The 22,090-nt window shown below is 36.6% G+C and overlaps 2 protein-coding genes and 1 long non-coding RNA gene across 11 annotated transcripts in view; 2 read left to right on the top strand and 1 right to left on the bottom strand.

Moving 5' to 3' along the window:
* Positions 1–22,090, top strand: part of dop (microtubule-associated serine/threonine (MAST) protein kinase dop) — a 103,620-nt gene that overhangs the window by 19,536 nt on the left and 61,994 nt on the right. For all 9 annotated transcript variants that reach the window (XM_089739921.1, XM_089739918.1, XM_089739925.1 and 6 more), the window contains exons 2-3: positions 10,743–10,828; positions 12,314–12,388. In XM_089739921.1, the coding sequence (XP_089596047.1) occupies positions 10,743–10,828; positions 12,314–12,388 (161 nt within the window). The remainder of the gene's footprint in view (positions 1–10,742; positions 10,829–12,313; positions 12,389–22,090) is intronic.
* On the top strand, positions 3,102–5,337 carry LOC149499459 (uncharacterized). Its single transcript, XR_016325675.1, has 2 exons — positions 3,102–3,674; positions 4,984–5,337. It is a non-coding gene; the product is annotated as an uncharacterized LOC149499459 (long non-coding RNA).
* Positions 5,552–6,838, bottom strand: LOC114252798 (uncharacterized; the record flags this gene model as incomplete). The annotated part of the gene is made up of 1 exon (XM_028187442.2): positions 5,552–6,838. A coding segment is annotated over exon 1 (723 nt), but the record flags the coding sequence as incomplete, so codon positions are not given.

The raw sequence follows: 22,090 nt of genomic DNA, 5'->3' as shown, positions 1-22,090 counted from the left end.
TACCGGATCGGAATCGCGATCCGCTGAGAAGATCCGGCGAGAAACTCAGCTGGCTGAAAAGAGTTCGACGAGTACGGTTACCGGGGTACCTAAGCCTGCTCCTAGTGTTAGACCTGAAGGTGTCAGGTACATCGAACGCAGCCGTACACGTCACCCGCCAGCCGTCAATCCCACGCAACAGCTGATAATAATTGCATTACATTGCTTGCTATTCTAAACCGTTGCTAAAATAAATTGTGCATTTTTTCTTCGTACGTAAAATGTCTTTATATGTGTCCCATAAAATAAGTTGAAAAAAAATAACACGTTCCTTAGTATGAGAGCTGAGACAAATATTTGGCAGGAAGCCCGCTCTGCCCACGTGGTATGTAAGCGTAACCGCAATCGTGTGCAGTTTCAGTAACGAGATATACATGACGTACAAACAAAACATGTTATTTTTATACGTATTTATTTTCTATTTATTTGGGAAAGTAACAGATATTTTTTTAATACCCACGCACAGTCGTCCCGCCCCTAGGATTCACTGTATTATTGGAACCAGAGATTTATATGTATACATATAAAGAAAAACCTTTATTATTTAAAACTTTTTAGTTTTAAAAAAGGGTTTTCTACATTGTCATTCAGTGCCATGTAGTGAAGTCTGTCATTGTCAGTATACTGTGTAATTTCAAATATTAATTTTAAAAGAGATCTATGGGCTTAAATGTTGTTTTCTTATTATGTCACAGAAAAAAATTAAGCCTTTTATTGTTTATTCATTCTAAAATAATCCATATCAAATGTTAACATGTTTATAATAGATAATAAACACCCAGCCAAAAAACAAATAATCCTGTTCATCACACGAATGTTTATTCTATGTGGGAATCGAATCCACGAGCTAGGGCGCAACAGTCAGGGGCGCTAACTGCACAACCAAGTCATATGTTGAACAATAACTATGATAATACGATGTAGTAACAGTTTATTATACCAGATGTTACCAGTTTTAACTGGTAACTCTCTTCTGTTGATGCACTGTGTTGTTTCACACGTGAACATTTTGACCTAGAACAAACAATTTTCAAGTGTTTCTTGAATTTTAATTTAAACCAAAACATTTTAATTCATTCAAATTAAATAGAAAAAAAACTTTCGTATGTAGGTCGAATAGTATACATTATAACAAGCCATGTCGCTACGTCAAGGTTCGTTTAATGGTATGTGGAGTACTTTTACCTACGATTGACCTTTGATTCGTACTTCTATATATATAAAAATGAAACCCGTTTTCCGTTGTCCCTACATAACATGAAAACGGCTTGACCGATTTGGCTAATTTTGGTCTTGAATTATTTGTGGAAGTCCAGAGAAGGTTTAAAAGGTATAAAAATATGAAAATTCTCGGAATTAAATAAAAATAACAATTTTGTTTTCCCTTTGACGTGTCCCCCGTCGGACGGATTCCTTTTGTTTGTTTTAAGTTTATTCTATATAAAAGTTTAGGTCTTTTATTTATCGATTGAGGCACTACGAAGTCTGCCGGGTCAGCTAGTATATTATAAATGTGAACGTGTATTTGTTTGTATTTTTTTTTATTGCTTAGATGGGTGGACGAGCTCACAGCCCACCTGGTGTTAAGTGGTTACTGGAGCCCATAGACATCCACAGCGTAAATGCGCCACCCACCTTGAGATACAAGTTCTAAGGTCTCAAGTATAGTTACAACGGCTGCTCCACCCTTCAAACCGAAACACATTACTGCTTCACGGCAGAAATAGGCAGGGTGGTGGTACCCACCCGCGCGGACTCACAAGAAGTCCTACCACCAGTATATGTTTATATGATTATTTGTTCGTGTTTTATATGGAAATAATGCAATTGCTTGACTTTTTTTTTAAAGTAAAAAAAAGCCTAATCCTATTACATAGGCTTATTAATACGCTTTTATTAGCTTCAGACGTGTGTATGTTAGTTTGTAACGGAATCTTTGAACATGATTTTGAACCCCGTCAAAACGTCGGATTAACTCGAAATTTGGTATACTGATTAAGGACCATGACAATTAAATATTTAAAAAAAAATTTTGAAAAAATTTAAATTCAACTAAAAATGAAAAACAAATAATTTTTTTACAATAAAATCTTTTTTCTGACACTATTTTTAATTTAAATTTATTAAAATTTATTTTCTATTCTTTTGTTGGGTTTTTCTATAAAAGCGTATTTTAGTTAATAATAATAATAATAAGCCTTTTTTATTTCTTGTTTTACAATCTTAGGTGGATTATAATATTACATTAAACAACTAATATGATTTTTGTTAGCAAGTTAGCTTAAATTATGTTAGTAATATAAGTACGTGTATTAAAATAAATATAAATTAACAAGAAATCCCGGTTTGGGTAAAGGCCTCCTCCAAAGACTTGTGTATTAAGAATCCTGCTCCAGATTTTTCCGGGTGAAGTTCCAATGTAGCAAAATATAAAAGCGTTGTGTTCTTCTATTTGATACCCTGTCATTTAACTTCCGAAAGTCCCACGATATCGTCATGTATGATGACAGTTAGTATATATATTTATTTATTTATATATCTATTTTTTTTTGTATTAGTGACTATGCTTTATCAGATTTTGTCCAAGTTTTTAAGGTTGGGTTTGAGTTTTGTAACTTTGGAGGGTTTTGGTCGTAATCTTCCACGGTGACCAGCCGGGTTGGAAGATTTTTTTGTCTTTTTTATTGAAGTTTGTTTATTTGTGGTATCAGTGTGGAGAGAGGGGGTTAGTTGTTATGTATTTTTATTCGTTGTCAAGAAGTTCAACATGCTTGGTTTTATAGCTTTTTCGGTGACACTATTTGACCTTATGACCTTGATTTTTGAGTCAGACAGTTGTTGTCTTCGATCAATAATACTACTAGATTCGCGATTAGCGCTTCAAAAACGGCCCGAAAAATAAGACCACAAATAAATTTGTGGTCTTATTTCAAATTAGTATGGTCCAATCATAGCCAACACTAAGACGTCAAAACGCTGCAATGCGCGTTCAAAAACTGAGTAAAAAACCACCGTAACACCAAGGTTTTGGAAGGAATATCTTTTTTTGGTAAATTTATATTATTAAGTGTTTTTCATAAAATAATAAACACAATTATATTGTAAATAAAACACAATTTACGAATATAGTAATTGTTTGGCCAATGTTTGCAACAAGGCACCAACTATTGTAACAAACATCACCAATTCTTGAACAGGGAATGCATAGAGTAGTTTTGTTATTTTATAATGTTATTTTTGTTTGTAGATTTCCTAGTAGCCCCTTGTCGCTGTGCACAATGGATATATATTGTCGCGAAAGAAAGAGGAGAAGAAATATAGAACCCTTATAAAAATTCTAGAATTGTTCAATGGTGGTGGCAAATCAATGCAAAAAAGTATTAAAAAAACTTTATATGTATGTGTAAATATTTTAAGCGTATATGCTGAAAAGGATTTGTTTTCTGGGGGAAACGAACACAGCCATAAAATAAGCCTAAATTAAACTGATTATAGAAAAATTCATTGATATAAGATTACATTATATTTGTAAAAAAGAAACCGCGCATATAAAAATGACTTCTAAAAGACAGCTCTATAACAAACTGAATCTGTTTAAAGGTAATTAAACCTACATTATTGTTTTAATTACTTCTGTACCTAGTCAGGTCATAAATTCTGTCACATGTTTAATGTAAAATAATTGAAACAAGTTTATTCATTATGTAACCATTCATATACCAAAATGAACTTAACAAAACATAGATTCTTATGATACTAAAGTTTATTCAAAATGACCTCCGTGATTTTGAATACAGGCCTTCAATCTGCGCGGCCAGTCGTCTATCGCAGCACGAACGAGGTCCATGTCAATATCGGCGGCTGCCTTAATCAAGGATGTCTTAAGTGACTCCAAATTGGGATGAGGCTTTGAACACGCCTTTTCCTCCAAGTGTTGCCATATCTTGTAATCTAACGGATTCAAATCTGGACTGGAGGAGGGCCAGTCTTCGTGCCGGATGAAGTCGATTTCACGCGCCGCCAGCCAGTCTTGTGTGCTCTTCGCTCTATGAGCTGGCGCCGAATCTTGTTGGAATACCCGGTGCCTGTTATTGAACATGGTATGAGAAACAGGTTCCACAAGGTTCGTCAGGACTGTATTTTGATACACAACTACATTCGTTTTTACACCTTTCTCACAAAAATGTACCTCTGTTAAGCCCCAATAAGAAACTCCCAACCATACCATGAGCGAGGATGGAAAATGACCTCGTTGGACACGCGGAATACGATTGCTCGCTTCTTCACTACTGTGTGCGTGCACCTTATCATTTTGTTTGTTGTAGCTCTCTTCTACGGTAAAAATTTTTTCATCCGAAAAAAGAATTTCCCGATATTTTTTTCCCGCGTACCGCTTCAACAAAGCGCGGCATCTCTTCAGTCTCAGGTCCGTTAGACGAGCATTCAAACGATGTCCTGTTTTTCTTCGATATGACCGAAGCCCTAAGTCTTCATTTAATACCCTTTTCACCGTGGTTCTGCTTAACCCCATCTGAAGGGCCAACAGTTTCTGCTTACGTTTGGGATTTCTTTGAATTCGCGCCTTCACAGCTTTTATCACTGCTGGAGTCCTAACAGACCGAGGGCGACCACTTCTTGACCTGTCATCTACACTAGAGTCTTCATTGTATCGTTTGATGGTAGGATAAACGAATCTTTTGGTTATATTCAAATTTTTCAGTATGTTAAAAATTTGAATTGGCGCGTAACCGCAACGATGCAACGCAATAACTGCAACACGGTCTTCTTTAAGCGTCCACTCCATATTTAAAAATGAGTAAAATTCTAAAAGTATACATTTTTATTTTCATGAACAATTGGAAATTCGAATTCAATAAACTTTTTTGTGGCCAGCATTCTAAAAGAAAAGTTTTTACTGTGTGACAATACTTATGACCTGACTAGTTATAAAGAATACGTGGAAAACATGTTTCGTGTTTCCTTTCATATTTTTTTTACTTTATTCAATTTTATTTTTTATCACCTATTTGTTGTAATAGCGGCAATGTAAAATATTATCTACTACTTTTTGAATCGGTCAAAAATAGTTGCAACCATACAAAACAAATCTAAAACAAATATGTATATTCTGCAACTCTATGTCTTTCAATACTTACTGTGTTCTGAGCATTGAAATGTAATACCAAGAACAACATCTAGTTCCACAATACAATAAGCACGAAATTTTAAACAAATATTTTTAACCTTATAAATTAGGCTTTAAGTATCATTTTAGAATAAATATTTTTGTACTGATGACTTTTTATGTTCAAGTGACATTTTAAATTTATTCCATAATATTATTTTTCTGACGAAAGGACCTAAGTACATATATTTTGCAATGGTAATTAAACTTTATGTTTAAGTTTTAAGGTTTATAATAAACTGAAGTCGTTAACATTATTAAACTTTTTTCTAAGAAATGAAGATGTTTTCGTGTCTGCAAACGTGGCCACTGGAGCGTCTTATTTTTGTTCCTGATCCTTAATCTAGTACTATTATTGATCGAAGGTTGTTGTTTATTCTTTTTTGGTTTATTTACTAGATTATGGATATTTTCAGGAGATATTGAGAGATTTCTCTTATTTGTTATATTCTTGTCTTTGTCTAGTACTATAAGTTTATCGTATTTTATTATGGCAGTGTTTCCTTTTTCTCTTTCAATCTGTAGTTGCTTTTGTAATTCTTTTCTTTTATTTAGTATGTCCCGCGGGTAATCTTCCTTTATATAGTATGTTGTGTCTTTTAGTGCATTTTTTTGTTTACATATCTCGATTTTTAATCCTAGATTAGAAAGAGTGACAACAATTGGTCTAGGTCTTTCTCCTTTTTTTCCAATTCTCTTTATTTCTTGTATGTCTCTTCGTTCTATGTTTAACTCAAAGTATTTTTTTGTAAATTCTACCAAAGTATTTTCCAAGTTTGAGTATGATGTCTCTTTTTCGTCTAATCCGAACAATACAAAGTTTCGTCGTCTTGCTTGTTTTTCCAAAAAATAAAGACGTTTCTCTTGATTTTCTACTTTTGTTTGGAGGTTGTCATATTTTTTTTCTAAAATTGTAAATTTTTCTTCCATTATGCTATTTATATTTTGTGTTACCTGTTCCGTAACTTTTTCTCCACTTCTTTGTATGGCGATTTTTTGTTCATCTAACTCTTTTTGGATGTGACGAAGTGCATTCATAATGTCCTCCATAATTTGTGAGATGCTTTGAATAAAATTAGTAAATTATATTTTTATATTTTTATAGCACTGGTAGTGTCATCTAGCGACTATTTTCCTATATATTTATTTCCTTTTCTAAACTAATTCATCCAAGTGATAGCTTTTGTTTGCAAATCTATCGATAATGTTTCGTTGTTTGTAGGACGTAGTATATCGAGTTTAAACAGATGGCGCTGGTTTTGATTTATTTAATGATAATTGCCTAATCATCAAGTATAGATTTAGGTTATTTTTCTTCTATTTGTATTTAGTCCACAATAGTCCACTAATATTCACACTTTGTCACTTCCTACCGCGATTTAGTTCGTTTAGGTAATAATTTTTCGTAATTATTGTCCATTTGCCCCAACAAAATGATAGTTTGTTATTACAGCTATTCACTATTTATAAGCAGATAAGTTATTATTTCACTATGTTGTAAATCATGTCTTTATAAATCCATAATATTCTATTCCACTGGTTTTTAAGCACTGATTTTATTTTTAAATCTACAAAATACTCGGAGCTGATGTTCGACTTGACACAGTTCCGCCTACCCTCGTATTTTAGTTACTTTTCTTAAATTATTTTTTTATCTCGAAAATAACATTTCGTTCTCACGGGAAACAATATAGAAAATTTTCATAGACCACGCGGATAAAGCCGCGGGTAATACCTATGTAATATTAAAAAAAATGCATTGCTCTTTTTGTCTACGGTGTATTAGAATTATTGTGTTTTTTTTATTTATTTTTTATTGCTTAGATGGATGGACGAGCTCACAGCCCACCTGATGTTAAGTGGTTACTGGAGCCCATAGACATCTACAACGTAAATGCGCCACCCACCTCGAGATATAAGTTCTAAGGTCTCACTATAGTTACAACGGCTACCCCACCCTTCGAACCGAAACGCATTACTGCTTCACAGCGGAAATAGGCGGGGTGGTGGTACCTACCCGTGCGGACTCCCAAGAGGTCCTACCACCAGTGATTACGCAAATTATAATTTTGCGGGTTTGGTTTTTATTACACGATGTTATTCCTTCACCGTGGAAATCAATCGTGAACATTTGTTGAGTACGTATTTCATTAGAAATAATTGGTACCCGCCTGAGATTCGAACACCGGGCGCATCGCTCAACACGAATGCACCGGACGTCTTATCCCTTAGGCCACGACGACTTCAAATGTCATGTTATAACGGTCATTTCGGAATAAAGACGACCAAACAGAAGAACCGCTTTCTTATGTAAATCAGTAAAAACGGTCTTGAGATGTATAGAGAATATATTGTTATTTATATTGTGGAGAATACACTTCGGTAAACATTACAGTTGTATCTCTGTAGGGTTGTGATGTTCAAATTGATGAACGATGGTTGTCACTTTCAGGAGATTTTATTTATTTATTTTTTATTTATTAATTTGGGAAACCAACGGCACAAAATAAACATATCGTCGTTGTCAAACCAAAATCTGCTATGTGCACTTTTTGAGATTTTTACTTTTTAACCTTTTCGTATAGTTCACAGCCCTATCTACCGTATACAAAAACCTCTATGTGTCTATAGCTTTAATATTTATCTATGGATTTCATTTGATATAGTTCTTAAAAATTCACTTTCATATAAAATTTTATACGAAAATGTTTTTACTCATTAATTCAAAATAGAGTTTTTGCACAAAGCAGATTTTGGTTTGACAGCGACGATAAAAGATTTAAAAAAAATTAGCTAAAACAATAACCAAACATGTTTCCACCATCAAAATCACATATAAGTAGAGAGTGAACAAAGGCAAAAGAAAAAGAAATTTAGAAATTTAACTTTACACAATCCATAAACTTGTTTGCCGTCATCGAAGGTAAAGGTATTTTATTTATAATTAATTATAGATACTTTTTTTTTATAAACAAGTAAATATTTACTAACAATCACGCCACGTTAATTGGTCCCGTGCTAAGTTCGTAAAGAACTTGTGTTACAGGTACCAGATAACGGAAATAAATGTAAGATTTTTATTTTGCACATACATTATTTAATATACATCCATAACCATATTTTTTTTTTTTGTATTTAGTCGAGTTCAGAATAAAAAATGCTTCACTCATTTATTGATAACGTTATATAATATTCGTTTATATTTTTCATTTTACGCATTTGTTAACGCCAACACGGATGACAATTTAAATAAGAACTTTTTTTAAAAGCTTAGAAATCGAACTTCGTTTGTTTTTAATAATGTTCTAATATGTTATAATATCTAATAATTAGTTTTCCTTTATTATTGTATTATATACTGATTAAATACAATTGCCGAATTTCAACACGCGTCCTAGTAGAAAAAAATAGCAAACAAGTTAGAATTTGAATTGCGATCCAGTGATACGAATGAGATTTGGGGTAGTTTTTAATGTATAAATAACTCCTAATTTATCAGTGTTTACGAACATAGAGTTATAGGACCACGTGCTTGTTGTCATGACAACAAATTTACTGTACTTATAATAATTACGGTAACGTTAAGGTTATGAGGATTAAATCAAATAACTCGCTTTTGGCCCCAAATTTGAAAACGACTCTATTATATTATGATATTTTCGCGCTACAAATAATTATGAGAAATAAAATATAATTATACAATTTTTAAAGATATATTCGTAGCGACGTATGAGACACACCTACCAGAGCATGAGTGATATAATGTAACAAAGAACTGGTATTATCTGTGCGTACACTGGCCTTGTAATCGAAGTGATTAATTTTTTTTTTGTTTATGTTAATTTTGTTTTAATTCCGGCGCGAACGTTCATTGAACTTTTAGTGTGTTGTTTTAATATTTTAATTTGATTACTAATATTAAATGTGTGTATGTATGTATATCGACGCTTGAAAGGCAAACGTGACTAAGCGACAATAACTGCTTTACACCTAAATGATAGGCAATAACTATATTCCATGCGCAAAAAAAAAAAAAATTTCTAGGTCTATTAAAATCATTTCAATCCTACAGCTAGATTCGTTAAAATAGAATTTTTTTCAGGTATTTCAACTTTAAATTAGTCTACTGTAAAGTTCACGCATTGTCGCTTAGTCACGTTTGCCTTTCAAGCGTCGATATGTATATGTGATTGTGTATATATGTATATATATATTTTTTTGTGTATGTATTTGTAACTTAATATAAATTTAATTGCACCTACCACTATTCACTCTGCACTACCTTTGGTTGACTGGTAGAGAATGCCTTAGGCTTTAAGTCTGCCAGTGTAAATTTTACATAAGTGTAATAAATAAATAAATAAATAAATGGAATTGTTTACGTTGAGTTATTATAGCGAAAAGCAAAACTGAAGTTAAAAAGGATCGAAAGCGTTGGTCTTGCGAGTGTTTGTTTGATGCATAGATTTGCGGTCTAGCTAACGGGCCATCTGGTGTTAAGTAATTATCGAAGTTCATAAGCATCACGACGCCACTAGTCCTACGCAGCTGCAGACATGAAGCAAAAGTCTGCTGGTCTCTATCTACTGGTGGTAGGACCTCTTATGAGTCCGCACGTGTAGGTACTACCACCCTGCCCATTTCAGCCGTGAAGCAGTAATGCGTTTAGGTTTGAAGGGTGAGGCAGCCGTTGTTACTCTACTGTGACCTAAGAACTCATAGGTAGGTGGCGGCATTTACTTAACACCAGGTTTGGAGGAATTGTTCGAAATGATACCGGCATCTTGTTTTTACCATTACACCGCCCGCCACCGGAGTAGAGTTCATCCATACGTGGGCTGTATGCTCGTCTGCCTACAGGGCAATAAAAAAAAAAGTTGGGCTGTGAGCTCGTCCACCCATCAATGCAATAAATAAAAAATACTATGCAAGCTATACACTTGAGTGTTTCTCGGGTAAAACCGATCTCTATTGTTTATTTTTCAACTCTTCGATTTACTCATTCTGCCTGTCTACAGTTGTACTTAGATCAAATGTCCATTTTAACACCTCACCCGAATCGTATTATTGTTCGGGCCGAATCTTATCAGCCATTGAAACGATGTCGGTCACCGAGCCGGCTGTCGAGTTGAATGGACAAAGCCTTTGATATCAATGAAAACATGTTACGGGATTTAAATTATTATTATCACTAGACGATGACCGAGCTTTGCATATTTTTTTTTGATAAATTGTGTTGTTTAGTAATTATATTTAAATACGAATTACATATTGATAAATTATAAAATATTTCAAGATCGTTTAGGCAATTTTAACGTGAGTTAAAAAAACACAAATATACAATTCATTTTCTTGGTCTGACCTTAAACCAAACACTCATTGGCTTCGGGTGGCTTGAGAACGACATTTGCTGAAATAGCTTTAGTGTTATTGTGTCTTTAAAGCAGTTATTTGCTCTCAATTATGAAAAAAATTATTATTTTATAAATGGATTAAAGTTATGTGTTGTTTGTTACAGATGCCGGCAAGAGTTTGCTCACGAATCTTGTGCGCATGCGTCGGTCAGCGCTCGGAAAGTCTGCACCCACTCTCTCGGTACACGTGGTCAGTTGTTTTTTTTTTTTAATTGAATTATAACTTGACTAGCGACCCGCCCTCGCTTCGCTTCGGAAACATTAAAACACACATGAACAAAAAAAAAAAATTTAAAAAAAGTAGCCTATGTTCATCAGGGACAATGTCGGCTTCTAATGGCAAAAGAATTTTTCAAATCGGTCCAGTAGTTTCGGAGCCTATTCGAAACAAACAAACAAACAAATCTTTCCTCTTTTTAATATTAGTATAGAAGTATAGACTAATATATACTACCGGAGTACATAGACGTCGGAACGTGCGTACCGGACTGATTGAGAAACGGAAATAACTTTTACGTAAAACTCCAAAGGGAAATGTATGATTTTAGGAACTTATGAAAGAGAAGTGTTCGCAGTTCACAGGTAAAAGTGTGTGTGTGTGTGTGAGAGAGAGAGAAAGAGAATACACTTTATTGTACACCAAAAACACAATTTACATTCAAAAAACAGTCAAAAAGCAGATACATTTGTACAATAGGCGGTCTTATCGCTAAAAGTGATCTCTTCCTCCTGTGTGGAGGAAAAGTGGTCCTTAGAAGTATTTTATCTCTTTCTCTCGTCGCGGTATATTCAGGTCTGAAACACTGAATTGTCCCCATTTGACCTGATCATGTTCCCATTGCTATAGAAATTTTGGGACTTCTGATCAAAATACCAGTCTGTCTGCCAGTTTACGTCGTCAAAAAATGGCTAGTTTTGTTATCATTTCTAACAAATCTAATTGTCTTGGCTTTACTATGAGCCGTCGAGAGCATTACTTTCAAGAATTTCCATATCATTGCTGTCAAATAACCTTGAATGCTTTTGCTATTTGTCCACGTAAAATTTAGTTCGTTGCGGTCTCAAAAGATTTGTCCGTGAGCATTTTAAGGCACACCCACACAGGACACGAAATGACAAAAATGTTCAACTAAATTAGCGAGTTGACCTTAGGTTTTTTCCTACTCAGTTTTTCACATGATGAATGTTCCATGTTCTTATGAAGACGTTTGTTTTGTCTTTTCGAACGGGAATTGCACTGCAATGCATTTTTTTGGGTCCAAAATACGCGCTTTCTAAGCAGTAGTAAGTAAACAAGCGGAGTAAAAAAAAAATTTTTTTGCTCACCTCACAGCCCACCTGATTGATATTAAGTGGTTACTGTGTCCCATAGACATCTACAACGTAAATGCGCCACCCACCTTGAGATATAAGTTCTAAGGTCGTCTCAGTATAGTCACAACGGGTGCCCCACCCTTCAAACCGAAACGCATTACGGTGCCTACCCGTGCGGACTCACAAGAGGTCCTGCCACCAGTAATTACGCAAATTATAATTTTGCGGTTTTGATTTTTGGCAAATGTATGCTCTGTTAGGATCAAGATAATTATGCTCTATGAAATCTCCCTAGTTTGTATTCTCGAATTCTATTTGACACTCGCCCACACGTCCGTTGATCACAATCTTTAATTCTCAGAAAGAACAATGCGTGGTATCTCGCAGACCGTCAAGATTGCCGCCTCCGCCTCCGCATCACAGGCTTTCACTTGTGGTGAGTTTATTTGCGCTAATAATAAAACTGTACGCGAGAAAAATCTGCACGTGAAAATCGTAATTGCGTTAGAATCGAAAAAGACGCTGGTTTCTGAAGATAAGTAACGGAATCTTTATGAATTCAATCCTTAATAGCATTAAGTCTTTTAATAGGGAATACAAGTCAATTGAGTTTCTCGCCGGATCTTCTCAGTGGGTCGCGTTTCCGATCCGATGGTAGATTCTGCGAAGCACTGCTCTTACTAGGGCTAATGTTAGCAACGTCTCAGGTTAGAGCCCCGTGAGGTCACCTACACGCACAGCGAATCTAGCATGACAACTCGAGGTCACTAGAATAGGTAAAAAAAGTCCTTTCAATTTTCCAGTTTTGTAATGGAATTAAGCAGGTAGGAGCAATAGGTTGGTACCGGCTCGTAGTAGCCCATAAGACTGCTTGTGCAAGACAAGTGGCTTGTCATTGCCCTTTGCTACCTTGAGACGGGTTATAGTATCGAGTTCTTTTCTTACTGTGTTTTCTGATGTTGAGAAACTTAGAAATTGTTTAAAGCATTACTCAACTGATGGACTCTACATATTCTTTGTCGCGAGAAAAAGTTACAGAATTTGTTACCCGATTTTAAACTAATATCAGTCATCGTGGCCTAGAGGATAAGACGCCCGGTGTGTGCACGGTACCGAGTGAAGCGTCTGGGCCGATGTTAGAATCCCGCGGACGGATACTAAATTTTCTAATAAAATACGTAATTAGTACACGTTCTTGAATTACTTCCACGGTGAAGGATCGTGTAATAAAATAACGTGGAGTAATATACAAACCGTTCGCACATGTAGGTACCACGTCACTGTCTATTTCTTCCGTGAAGCAGAAATATGTTCCAGATAGATGAGTGGGACTGTCGTTACAACATACGATTGAAATTTAGCCCTTACGTTACAGTGATATCCACGGGCACCGGTAACCACTACAGATCTTACTTATTTTACTGGTGGTAGGACCTTTTGTGAGTCCTCGCGGGTGGGTACCACCACCCTGCCTATTTCTGCCGTGAAGCAGTAATGTGTTTCGGTTTGAAGGGTGGGGCAGCCGTTTTAACTTACTTGAGACCTTAGAACTTATATCTCAAGGTGGGTGGCGCATTTACGTTGTGGATGTCTATGGGCTCCAGTAACCACTTAACACCAGGTGGGCTGTGAGCTCGTCCACCCATCTAAGCAATAAAAAAAAAGATCTAGTGGGCCGTGTGTATGGTCAATAGTCTCGGCAAAAAATAAATAACAGAACTTGCCGTATAAAATCATCAAGATTTGTTTTCTTTTTGTATTATAATGTGGAAAGGTGGTGCTCGATAAGATTGGGTATAAATAGTACAATGATACCCAGATTTCGTTCGTGTCAATATCGATCATCAATCTTGTGATAAAAACCAAAAGGAAGTGAAATCTTGTTTGCTTTTTTACGATCATAATTGTCGAGCTCACAGTGTAACCTACTATAGATACTACTGCTACCTACATATGTATGTATGTACCTAGTCAGGTCATAAGTATTGTCACACAGTAAAAACTTTTCTTTTAGAATGCTGGCCACAAAAAAGTTTATTGAATTCGAATTTCGAATTGTTCATGAAAATAAAAATGTATACTTTTAGAATTTTACTCATTTTTAAATATGGAGTGGACGCATAAAGAAGACCGTGTTGCAGTTATTGCGTTGCATCGTTGCGGTTACGCGCCAATTAAAATTTTTAACTTACTGAAAAAGGACAATACCCAAAAGTGGGCCAACTTCATGACAAAACTATTTGTACTTGAAAAACTATGCCTTATTTTTTCATGTTGTTTAGTTTATGTATCAACATTTCTTTCACCCTGGCATTGTTGCAGATTGAAGGCCTGTATTCAAAATCACGGAGGTCATTTTGAATAAACTTTAGTGTCATAAGAATCTATGTTTTGTTAAGTTCATTTTGGTATATGAATGGTTACACAATGAATAAACTTGTTTCAATTATTTTACATTAAACATGTGACAGAATTTATGACCTGACTAGGTATATACACACTACTTGCTCAAAATAGCGCATATACGAAAGAGCCTACTACTATTGACGGAATATAAGGAAGAGTCCGCACGGGTAGGTACCATCGCCCTGCCTATTTCTGCCGTGAAGCAGATGAATGCCTTTAGATTTCAAGGGTGGGGTAGCCGTTGTAACTATACTGAGACCTTAGAACTGATATCTCAAGGTGGGTGGCGCATTTACGTTGTGGATATCTATGGGCTCCAGTAACCACTTAACACCAGGTGGGCTGTGAGCTCGTCCACCCATATAAGCAATAAAAAAAATGAGTAGATACTATAGATACTATTGTATCTCTGTATATGTACATTGGATCTCGTATCAAATATACTTCCGCCTTGATGACGTCATGACTACAAGCCTTGAAAGGTGAAGGTCAACGTACTTAAAGACAATCCGTCTATCAATATTAATATATAACTATTTGTGTTCGGAAGTATTACAAACATGGTCATACAGTTGAATTGAATATAAATTGGTTAGTTTTTTTTTTTGTTTTTAGTTCATCGTTAAATATGCGGAATTGCGAATTAGGCTTGATGTGGAACGTTTGAATGACTGTTTCGTTTTTAAACTGTGTTGTCTGGTGTTTATTTTTAGTAGGCGAATATAAAAAATAAAATTGTTTATTTTGATTAATTTTTATATTTAGCTATTTGCATTTTTATTCGAATACCAGCGGCCCGCCCCGGCTTCGCTTGGGTAGTAGCGCACGTGATGTAAAAAAAATTATGTAATTTTTTTACACGTTGGCTTACATTATTGGAGTTACAGTAAGGATCCCTAATTTTTTTTAAAGTATAATAAATATAGCCTATGTCACCCGGGGATAGCGTAGCTTTCCAACAGTGAAAGCATTTTTCAAATCGGTTCATTAGTTTCGGAGCCTATTTAATACAAACAAACAAACAAACAAACCTTTCCTCTTTATAATATTAGTATAGATTATTCATAATTATTTGTAACATAATTAAATGTGTTTACTGACGAAGAAGTCACTTAGGCGAGCTTCGACTAAGAAAGAATGAGTTTGTTGAGAAATTTGATTAAAATGTATTTGGAAACTGTATACACCCGTCTCCTTTCTCACCTCTTTGAATGGAACGAGAAAGGGACAACTGTAGCTCGAATTAAAAGTACTATCGTATTTTCCTTTTACAACTTGCAAAATTGTAACGATAAAAAAAAACCTCTGACTACGTTATCTATCTATCTTCTATCTCTATGTATAAAAATGAATTGCTGTTCGTTAGTCTCGCTAAAACTCGTGAACGGCTGAACCGATTTGGCTAATTTTGGTCTTGAATTATTTGTGGAAGTCCAGAGAAGGTTTAAAAGGTAGATAAATATGAAAATACTCGGGATTAAATAAAAATAACAATTTTGTTTTCCCTTTGATGTGTGCCCCGTCGAACGGATTTTGTTTGTTTTAAGTTTATTTTAACAAAAGTTAAGGTCTATTATTTATCGATTGAGGCACTACGAAGTCTGCCGGGTCAGCTAGTACATAATAATATATAAGCGGTCATCGGGCCTCAAATTAGGATTCCTTGTGCTATGAGCACCAGAGACTGACACACCCTCATATATATGTTGAAATATATATGTACTTATATAGATAATAAACACCCAGACAAAAAGCAAACAATCCGGTTCAGCACACGAATGTTTGCTTAATGTGGAAATCGGACTCACGACCCTCAGCGCAACAGTCCTCGGCGCTAACCACTGCACCACCTTTTTTTTGCTTCCTAAGTTGATAGCCTTAAGAGGCTATGTAACCTAACAAGTAGGTGAGCTCACGGGGTTCAAACCTGACGACGTTACTTACACTAACCCTAGCAAGATCAGTGCTTCGCAGAATCTACCACCGGATCGGAAACGCGACCCACTGAGAAGATTCGCCGAGAAACTCAGTGGGCTCTGTCTGTGGGTTAACTGCACCACCGAATCACCAATATTTTGTATTTCTGATTTACGCATCAAATGTATTGAATGTAATTTAAGGAACCCTAACTAATTATATAAATATACATAAAAATAATATTTATTATGTAAACAAATGATTAAATAAGACAAACATGTTAAAGTCCTTGATGAGACCACAGGAGTAACGATTGGTACTTGTTGCATAACGTCGTCCCGTGTTATCGACGTAGGGCTGCCTGTTTCTGCCGTGAAGCAGTAATGCGTTTCGGTTTGAAGGGCGGGGCAGCCGTTGTCACTATACTGAGATCTTAGAACTTATATCTCAAGGTGGGTGGCGCATTTACGTTGTAGATGTCCATGGGCTTCAGTAACCACTTAACACCAGGTGGGCTGTGAGCTCGTCCAACCATCTAAGCAATAAAAAAAAGGTCTATTAATGTTATTCACATCATAGAAATTGAGATGTTTATAATTCGTTTGAAAGGTTTTAGATATTAATTTCCCTTTGTATATAACTAAAATTTATGAATTCAGTTTGAGAGAAACGATTTTTTTATTTTTTTATTCTTACCCAAAAATAGCATACGTAACACCCTGCCGATTATTAGGTTTCCTTATCAGGAACACTTTTGATTCTTATTATATGATTACATTTATGACGATAGATAAATTATTATTTATTGTTGTTCTACTACTTAAACAAATCGGCATCAATAAATCGTGATAAACATCATAACGTTCGTATGTTCTTAAAAATAAGGATCTGTTTTGGAGAACCTTATTAGGTACATAGGGCTATCTGCTGTCGGCTATGTATTTAATTGAGCACAAACGAAAAAAAACCTCCCGCGCTTTTTTACGGCTTAATAAATCCTATAAGAGACAGTAAAATAAAAATAAAAACACACAGAAGCATACATTTCTTTTTATTATTATTTTTATAGTTTAAAGGACTTTCAAACATACGTTCCTCGACATAGAAAATAAATTCGGGTATAAAAGTTGATCACATAAATCAGACCAGTGGCTCTCAAACTCTGATAGATTGCGTAATATATTTTTGTCTATGTCAACTATACTATAGTGACTATACTGGTCAACCAAAAAAGGACTAATGGAATTAGATGATTTTTAGTGTTAAGGTAGAACCCGTAGGGGGAGTAGATATCCGTCTACTTCTTCCGAGAAGCAGTTATGTGTTCCGCTAGGAATGGTGTGACACTCGTTATAGTATTAGAGTTTTCGGTCACATTTCTTAAGGTGACTCAAAGATAGCAAAGAAGTAATTGTTCGGATTATATAACTCGCATCTCATTACGTGTATTTCTAGTGTTTATAGATTTTGATTTTTAATTAGGTAATGAACGACAGACGCCGATATCATTGGTCGTAAAAGAATAATATTCAAACACAGCTTTGAACATTGCGACTATTGCCAGCCCTGTTTCCGATAAACAATAAGAAAACTGTAAACGCTTTACACTCCAACAATGAAATTAATAAACTTTAGAAATTTAGTATAATCGATGATACCATGTTACATATCTTTGTTTAATCATACATTCGTATGCATTGTCAGGAGGCGCGAACTGGACGACAGACGAAATAGACTGAAAAATGGATCGCCTCCCACCATTTTTTACAACTTTGTGGGTGGTGTTCTTACGTGTAATTTCTGTTTGCGCACATTTAAGAACAAGGTAGGCTACCATAGCCATATTAGAGCGCACGAGAGGCGCGGACATTAGCCTTTAAGTTATTGAACAGAAAATTTTGGTTGCCGTTGCCGAAACCGGCTTGGAACCACGATGATGATGATGATTGTCAATGAATATGTAGTTACAATTTCAAGGTCTGAGCGCCCGTGAAAATTTGCTACATTCATCTTCTTCGTCCTAATGTTTACCCGATCTAATGCCACGGTCCGCTTTTCAACTTCTTCACTTTGCCTGGTTTTCAGTATCGGGTGAGGTTATTCTCCTCCATATCCGCCTTTACCACATATAACATAGATCGAATTGTCTTCAATAATTTACGTTGGCACATGAGCAAGTGATGTAAAGAACAATGAAATCGTAAACCGCACTGGTGAAAATGCTTCAATTAAACGCGGTTTATTTCACGAAGAATTCGCATCTTTTGCATGAGAGACGTCGCGTGAAACAGCTGAGCCACACAACGTTGCTATACCACCTCCTCCTCCTCCTTGCGTCGGTTTCCTCATTACTGAGGGTCGTGGTCATGGCCTTGAAACAGTTGGTTTTTTATAATGCACCGCCATCTGTTCCTATCTGCAGCTGAGTGCAGAGCATCGTGCACTGTGGTATCCAAGGCTGCACGAATCTGGTCCGTCCAACGGGTCGGGTTCCTGCCTCTTGGTCGCTTGCCCTCGACCTTTCCAGTGACCACCAATTTCTCCAAGTTATACCACCAACCACTTATTTACTGTATACAAAACGAATACCGGCATTGAAACGTTTAACCCTTTGCGGTCCTAAGTCTAATTAATGTAAGACTAAACTGTATGTCCAATACGTGTGGACTATGAACGTCAAAGAATTAATATTTCAAAGATTAGGAAGGAAGAGCAAGGACGGTGCTGTGGAGATATCCTGTTGTCTCTCTCGAGCGTTAGTTACCAAATGGCGGTAAAGTCAGGATCCATGAAACATCCTATTTTGTACGAACCTAGCAGATTTAAAACTTTAAACATTGTCGAAGGGATTCGCAAGTTTCTTGTTATAATATAGACATGTGTATTCCTGTAATATGTGTTAGACAAGCCATGAACTCTTTGCGTCTACACTAGTAACTGGTACTAGTGGTAGGATCTCTTGTGAGTTCGCACGGCACGGGTAGGTACCACCACCCCACCTATTTCTGCCGTGCAGCAGTAGTGCTTTTCGGTTTGAAGGGTGGGGCAGCCGTTGTAATTATACTGAAACCTTAGAACTTATATCTCAAGGTGGGTGGTGCATTTACGTTGTAGATGTCTATGGGCTCCAGTAACCACTTAACACCAGGTGCGCTGTGAGCTCGTCTACCCAACTAATCAATAAATAAATAAAAAATCGGGCGATCATGACATTTCTTTAACTATACACAATATTTTTCAATCGAATTAGTTTAACGAACTGTAATAACTAGAGGTCCCGCAGTAGTCGAAATTCGACTATAATTAATTGGAATTGTAAGTTTGTACACTATTATGATTGTATTTTATACTTCGATAATCACAAATTTCGCCAAGACAACACGATGTAAAATATTAACAAAGACAAACCATATTCTATTCTCAATTTGACAACAGACGTCAAGAACAAAAGTTTGACAATAAATAGTATGCATACGTGTGTGCGTCAAATACATGGTCTGTAGTGTGTGTAATGTTTTCTTTATTGATTTAATGTATCTTTTATGCATTCTTTAAAAAAAATATTAGCATTATGCACTTCCTCTCTATATTCTCTATAAGTGTGGAAAATTTCATACTTCTCCGTCCGCGCAATTTTCGTAAAAAGGGATACAAAGTTTTTGCTTCGCGTATTAATATATAGATATGTTAAACTATGTACTACAGAACCACTAGAGCATTCATTTATCCAAATGTCAGCTGCATAACAAATTTTAATACAAACAATTTACGATGAGACATGAGTATGTTTGTTTGTCCTCGAACGTACAGATTACGTAACGTAATGAATTTTCTATTTGTAAGTCTGTAACTGTGTTTCGTTTATGGTTGTCAAGTCGCAGTTCAGCAAAAATAACCAACTTTCCAGTTTATGTAATTAATTGAAGTACCATTTGTACTCGCGTTGAATTTGAATCGTAAATGCCGGTTACATACAAATGAGTAGGGCGTATTTTGAATCATCATTATCATCAGCCCACAGTCGTCCACTGCTGGACATAGGGCTCTCCCAATCCGCAACACTGAGCCCGATCTTCGACTCTCCTTATCTTCCACCTCTTGCCGGCCACCGTTCGGAGGTCATCGAACCAACTAGTCAGGGGCGTCCCGCGATATTTTTTTTTTCCGTTGCGCGCTGGCCACTCGAGAACCCGTCTGCTCCAACGATCGTATTTTGAATAGGGTAGGCTATATCGGTTCTTGGTTACTTTGGTCACATTGCTCGGCGGTCACTAGACAACCTTGAAAGATTGACTGTGGTGGGCAAGGTAAAAGGGAAAAGACCCGCCGGCCACCAAACCGTTAGTCAGATCAGATAATTGCGCTCACTGGACTCTTCGTTGCGACCGCCCTGAAAGAAGTCAAAAACCGAAGGAAATGGAAGCTGATGGTACAAAGAGCCACTAAGGGCTTTCAGGGGGGGTCGGGACCGGGGTCGTATCCGTGACCTGGCCCACTAAGAGCTAGGGGTCCCACCCGTTTTGTGCGGGGAGAGACCCAGACGTGGGGTGGCGTGCTTGGCACGCTCACCCGCAATAGGAAGCCGGGTGATTGTAGACCGCGTTCCCCCGACCGCTCTGGGGGAAGGTGTAACGCGGCGCCATCAAAGCGGGCTCTCGGCCCGCTGAACGAGGGAACCGGTGGTCGTGTCGCTGGCAGCCACCGGTCCGGCGTCCGTGGGACGGTGGGATGGATGTAATGTGCTCTGCGTCAACCCTGTCCCGCCGTTTCAATAGCCCCGACTGGGCTCCGGCCCGGTCCGAGGTAGGGCGCCGGTTGTGAGCGGCAGGAGTTTTTAGTGGGTTCAACTCCCACATACCCCACCTGCCGCGCGGGTGGGGATCCGGCGATTTTCTCCTGTAGAAAAAAAAAAAAAAAAAAAGAGCTTTCAGGGACACTACCTTCAGCAATGAAGTATGCGACTAAGAAGAAGAAGGTTATATCGGTCGATTAACGATAGATTGCGCGTTTGCTTTGAAGAAAGATTTTGATCTCATTATGCTACGGATATTGTGAATTCGAAAACGCCTGACGAAAAAGACTGACAGCCCTACAGTCATTAACTTCCGTGTTACCACACGGCTGAACCCAAAGGTAAATAGCTTAACATCGATTTTTGTTTTTTGAAAATTCGGTTTTTTTTTTGCATATATATAAAAAAATGAATGTGGTTATCTTAATCTAACTTTTTATTGCTTGATTTTGTCCGGCTTATAATCGCGTCGTGAATACAATGCCGCTTATTTAGCTCGAGACATACAATGACAGTCTCAACTGCGTATATACAACAGCTTTTCGATCCTCTAAGCTGGAATGCGTAACTGCTTCTTGGAAAGCTAACAATCATGCGTTGTTGTTAACTTGACTCAGGGACGCACTAGCATGCCCCATCCGAGGGGCTCCTATTAAAACCGACAAAAGTAAGAGAATCATGAATTGCCTTTTAAGGTTAAGGCTGAACCGGCAGGGCATTTATGGGATTAGGGTAGCCCCATCAACCCCATCAAAACTACTCCCCTGTCTAAAAAAGGTCTCACTCACACATCACACTCACAATACCAATAATAATAGATACATCATCCATTTTTATGTATTTAAGTGTTACGTCGATATTGCGTTAGTGAACACGTGTTAAGTTGGTATGTTTTTTTATTTTTAAAGATCACACGCATTGCACTTTGAGAAACATTGGTCTAAATCGTTAACTTATTCACTCGGTTATCATTTTAGTTTCAATAAGTTTCATTAAGTAATAATAATAATAATAATAAAACGT

Source organism: Bombyx mandarina, chromosome A1 (genome assembly GCF_030267445.1).
Source record: "Bombyx mandarina strain Sakado chromosome A1, ASM3026744v2".
NCBI lineage: Eukaryota > Metazoa > Arthropoda > Insecta > Lepidoptera > Bombycidae > Bombyx > Bombyx mandarina.
Note: the sequence above shows the minus strand (reverse complement) of the source record. Positions and strands in the feature narration are given on the sequence as shown.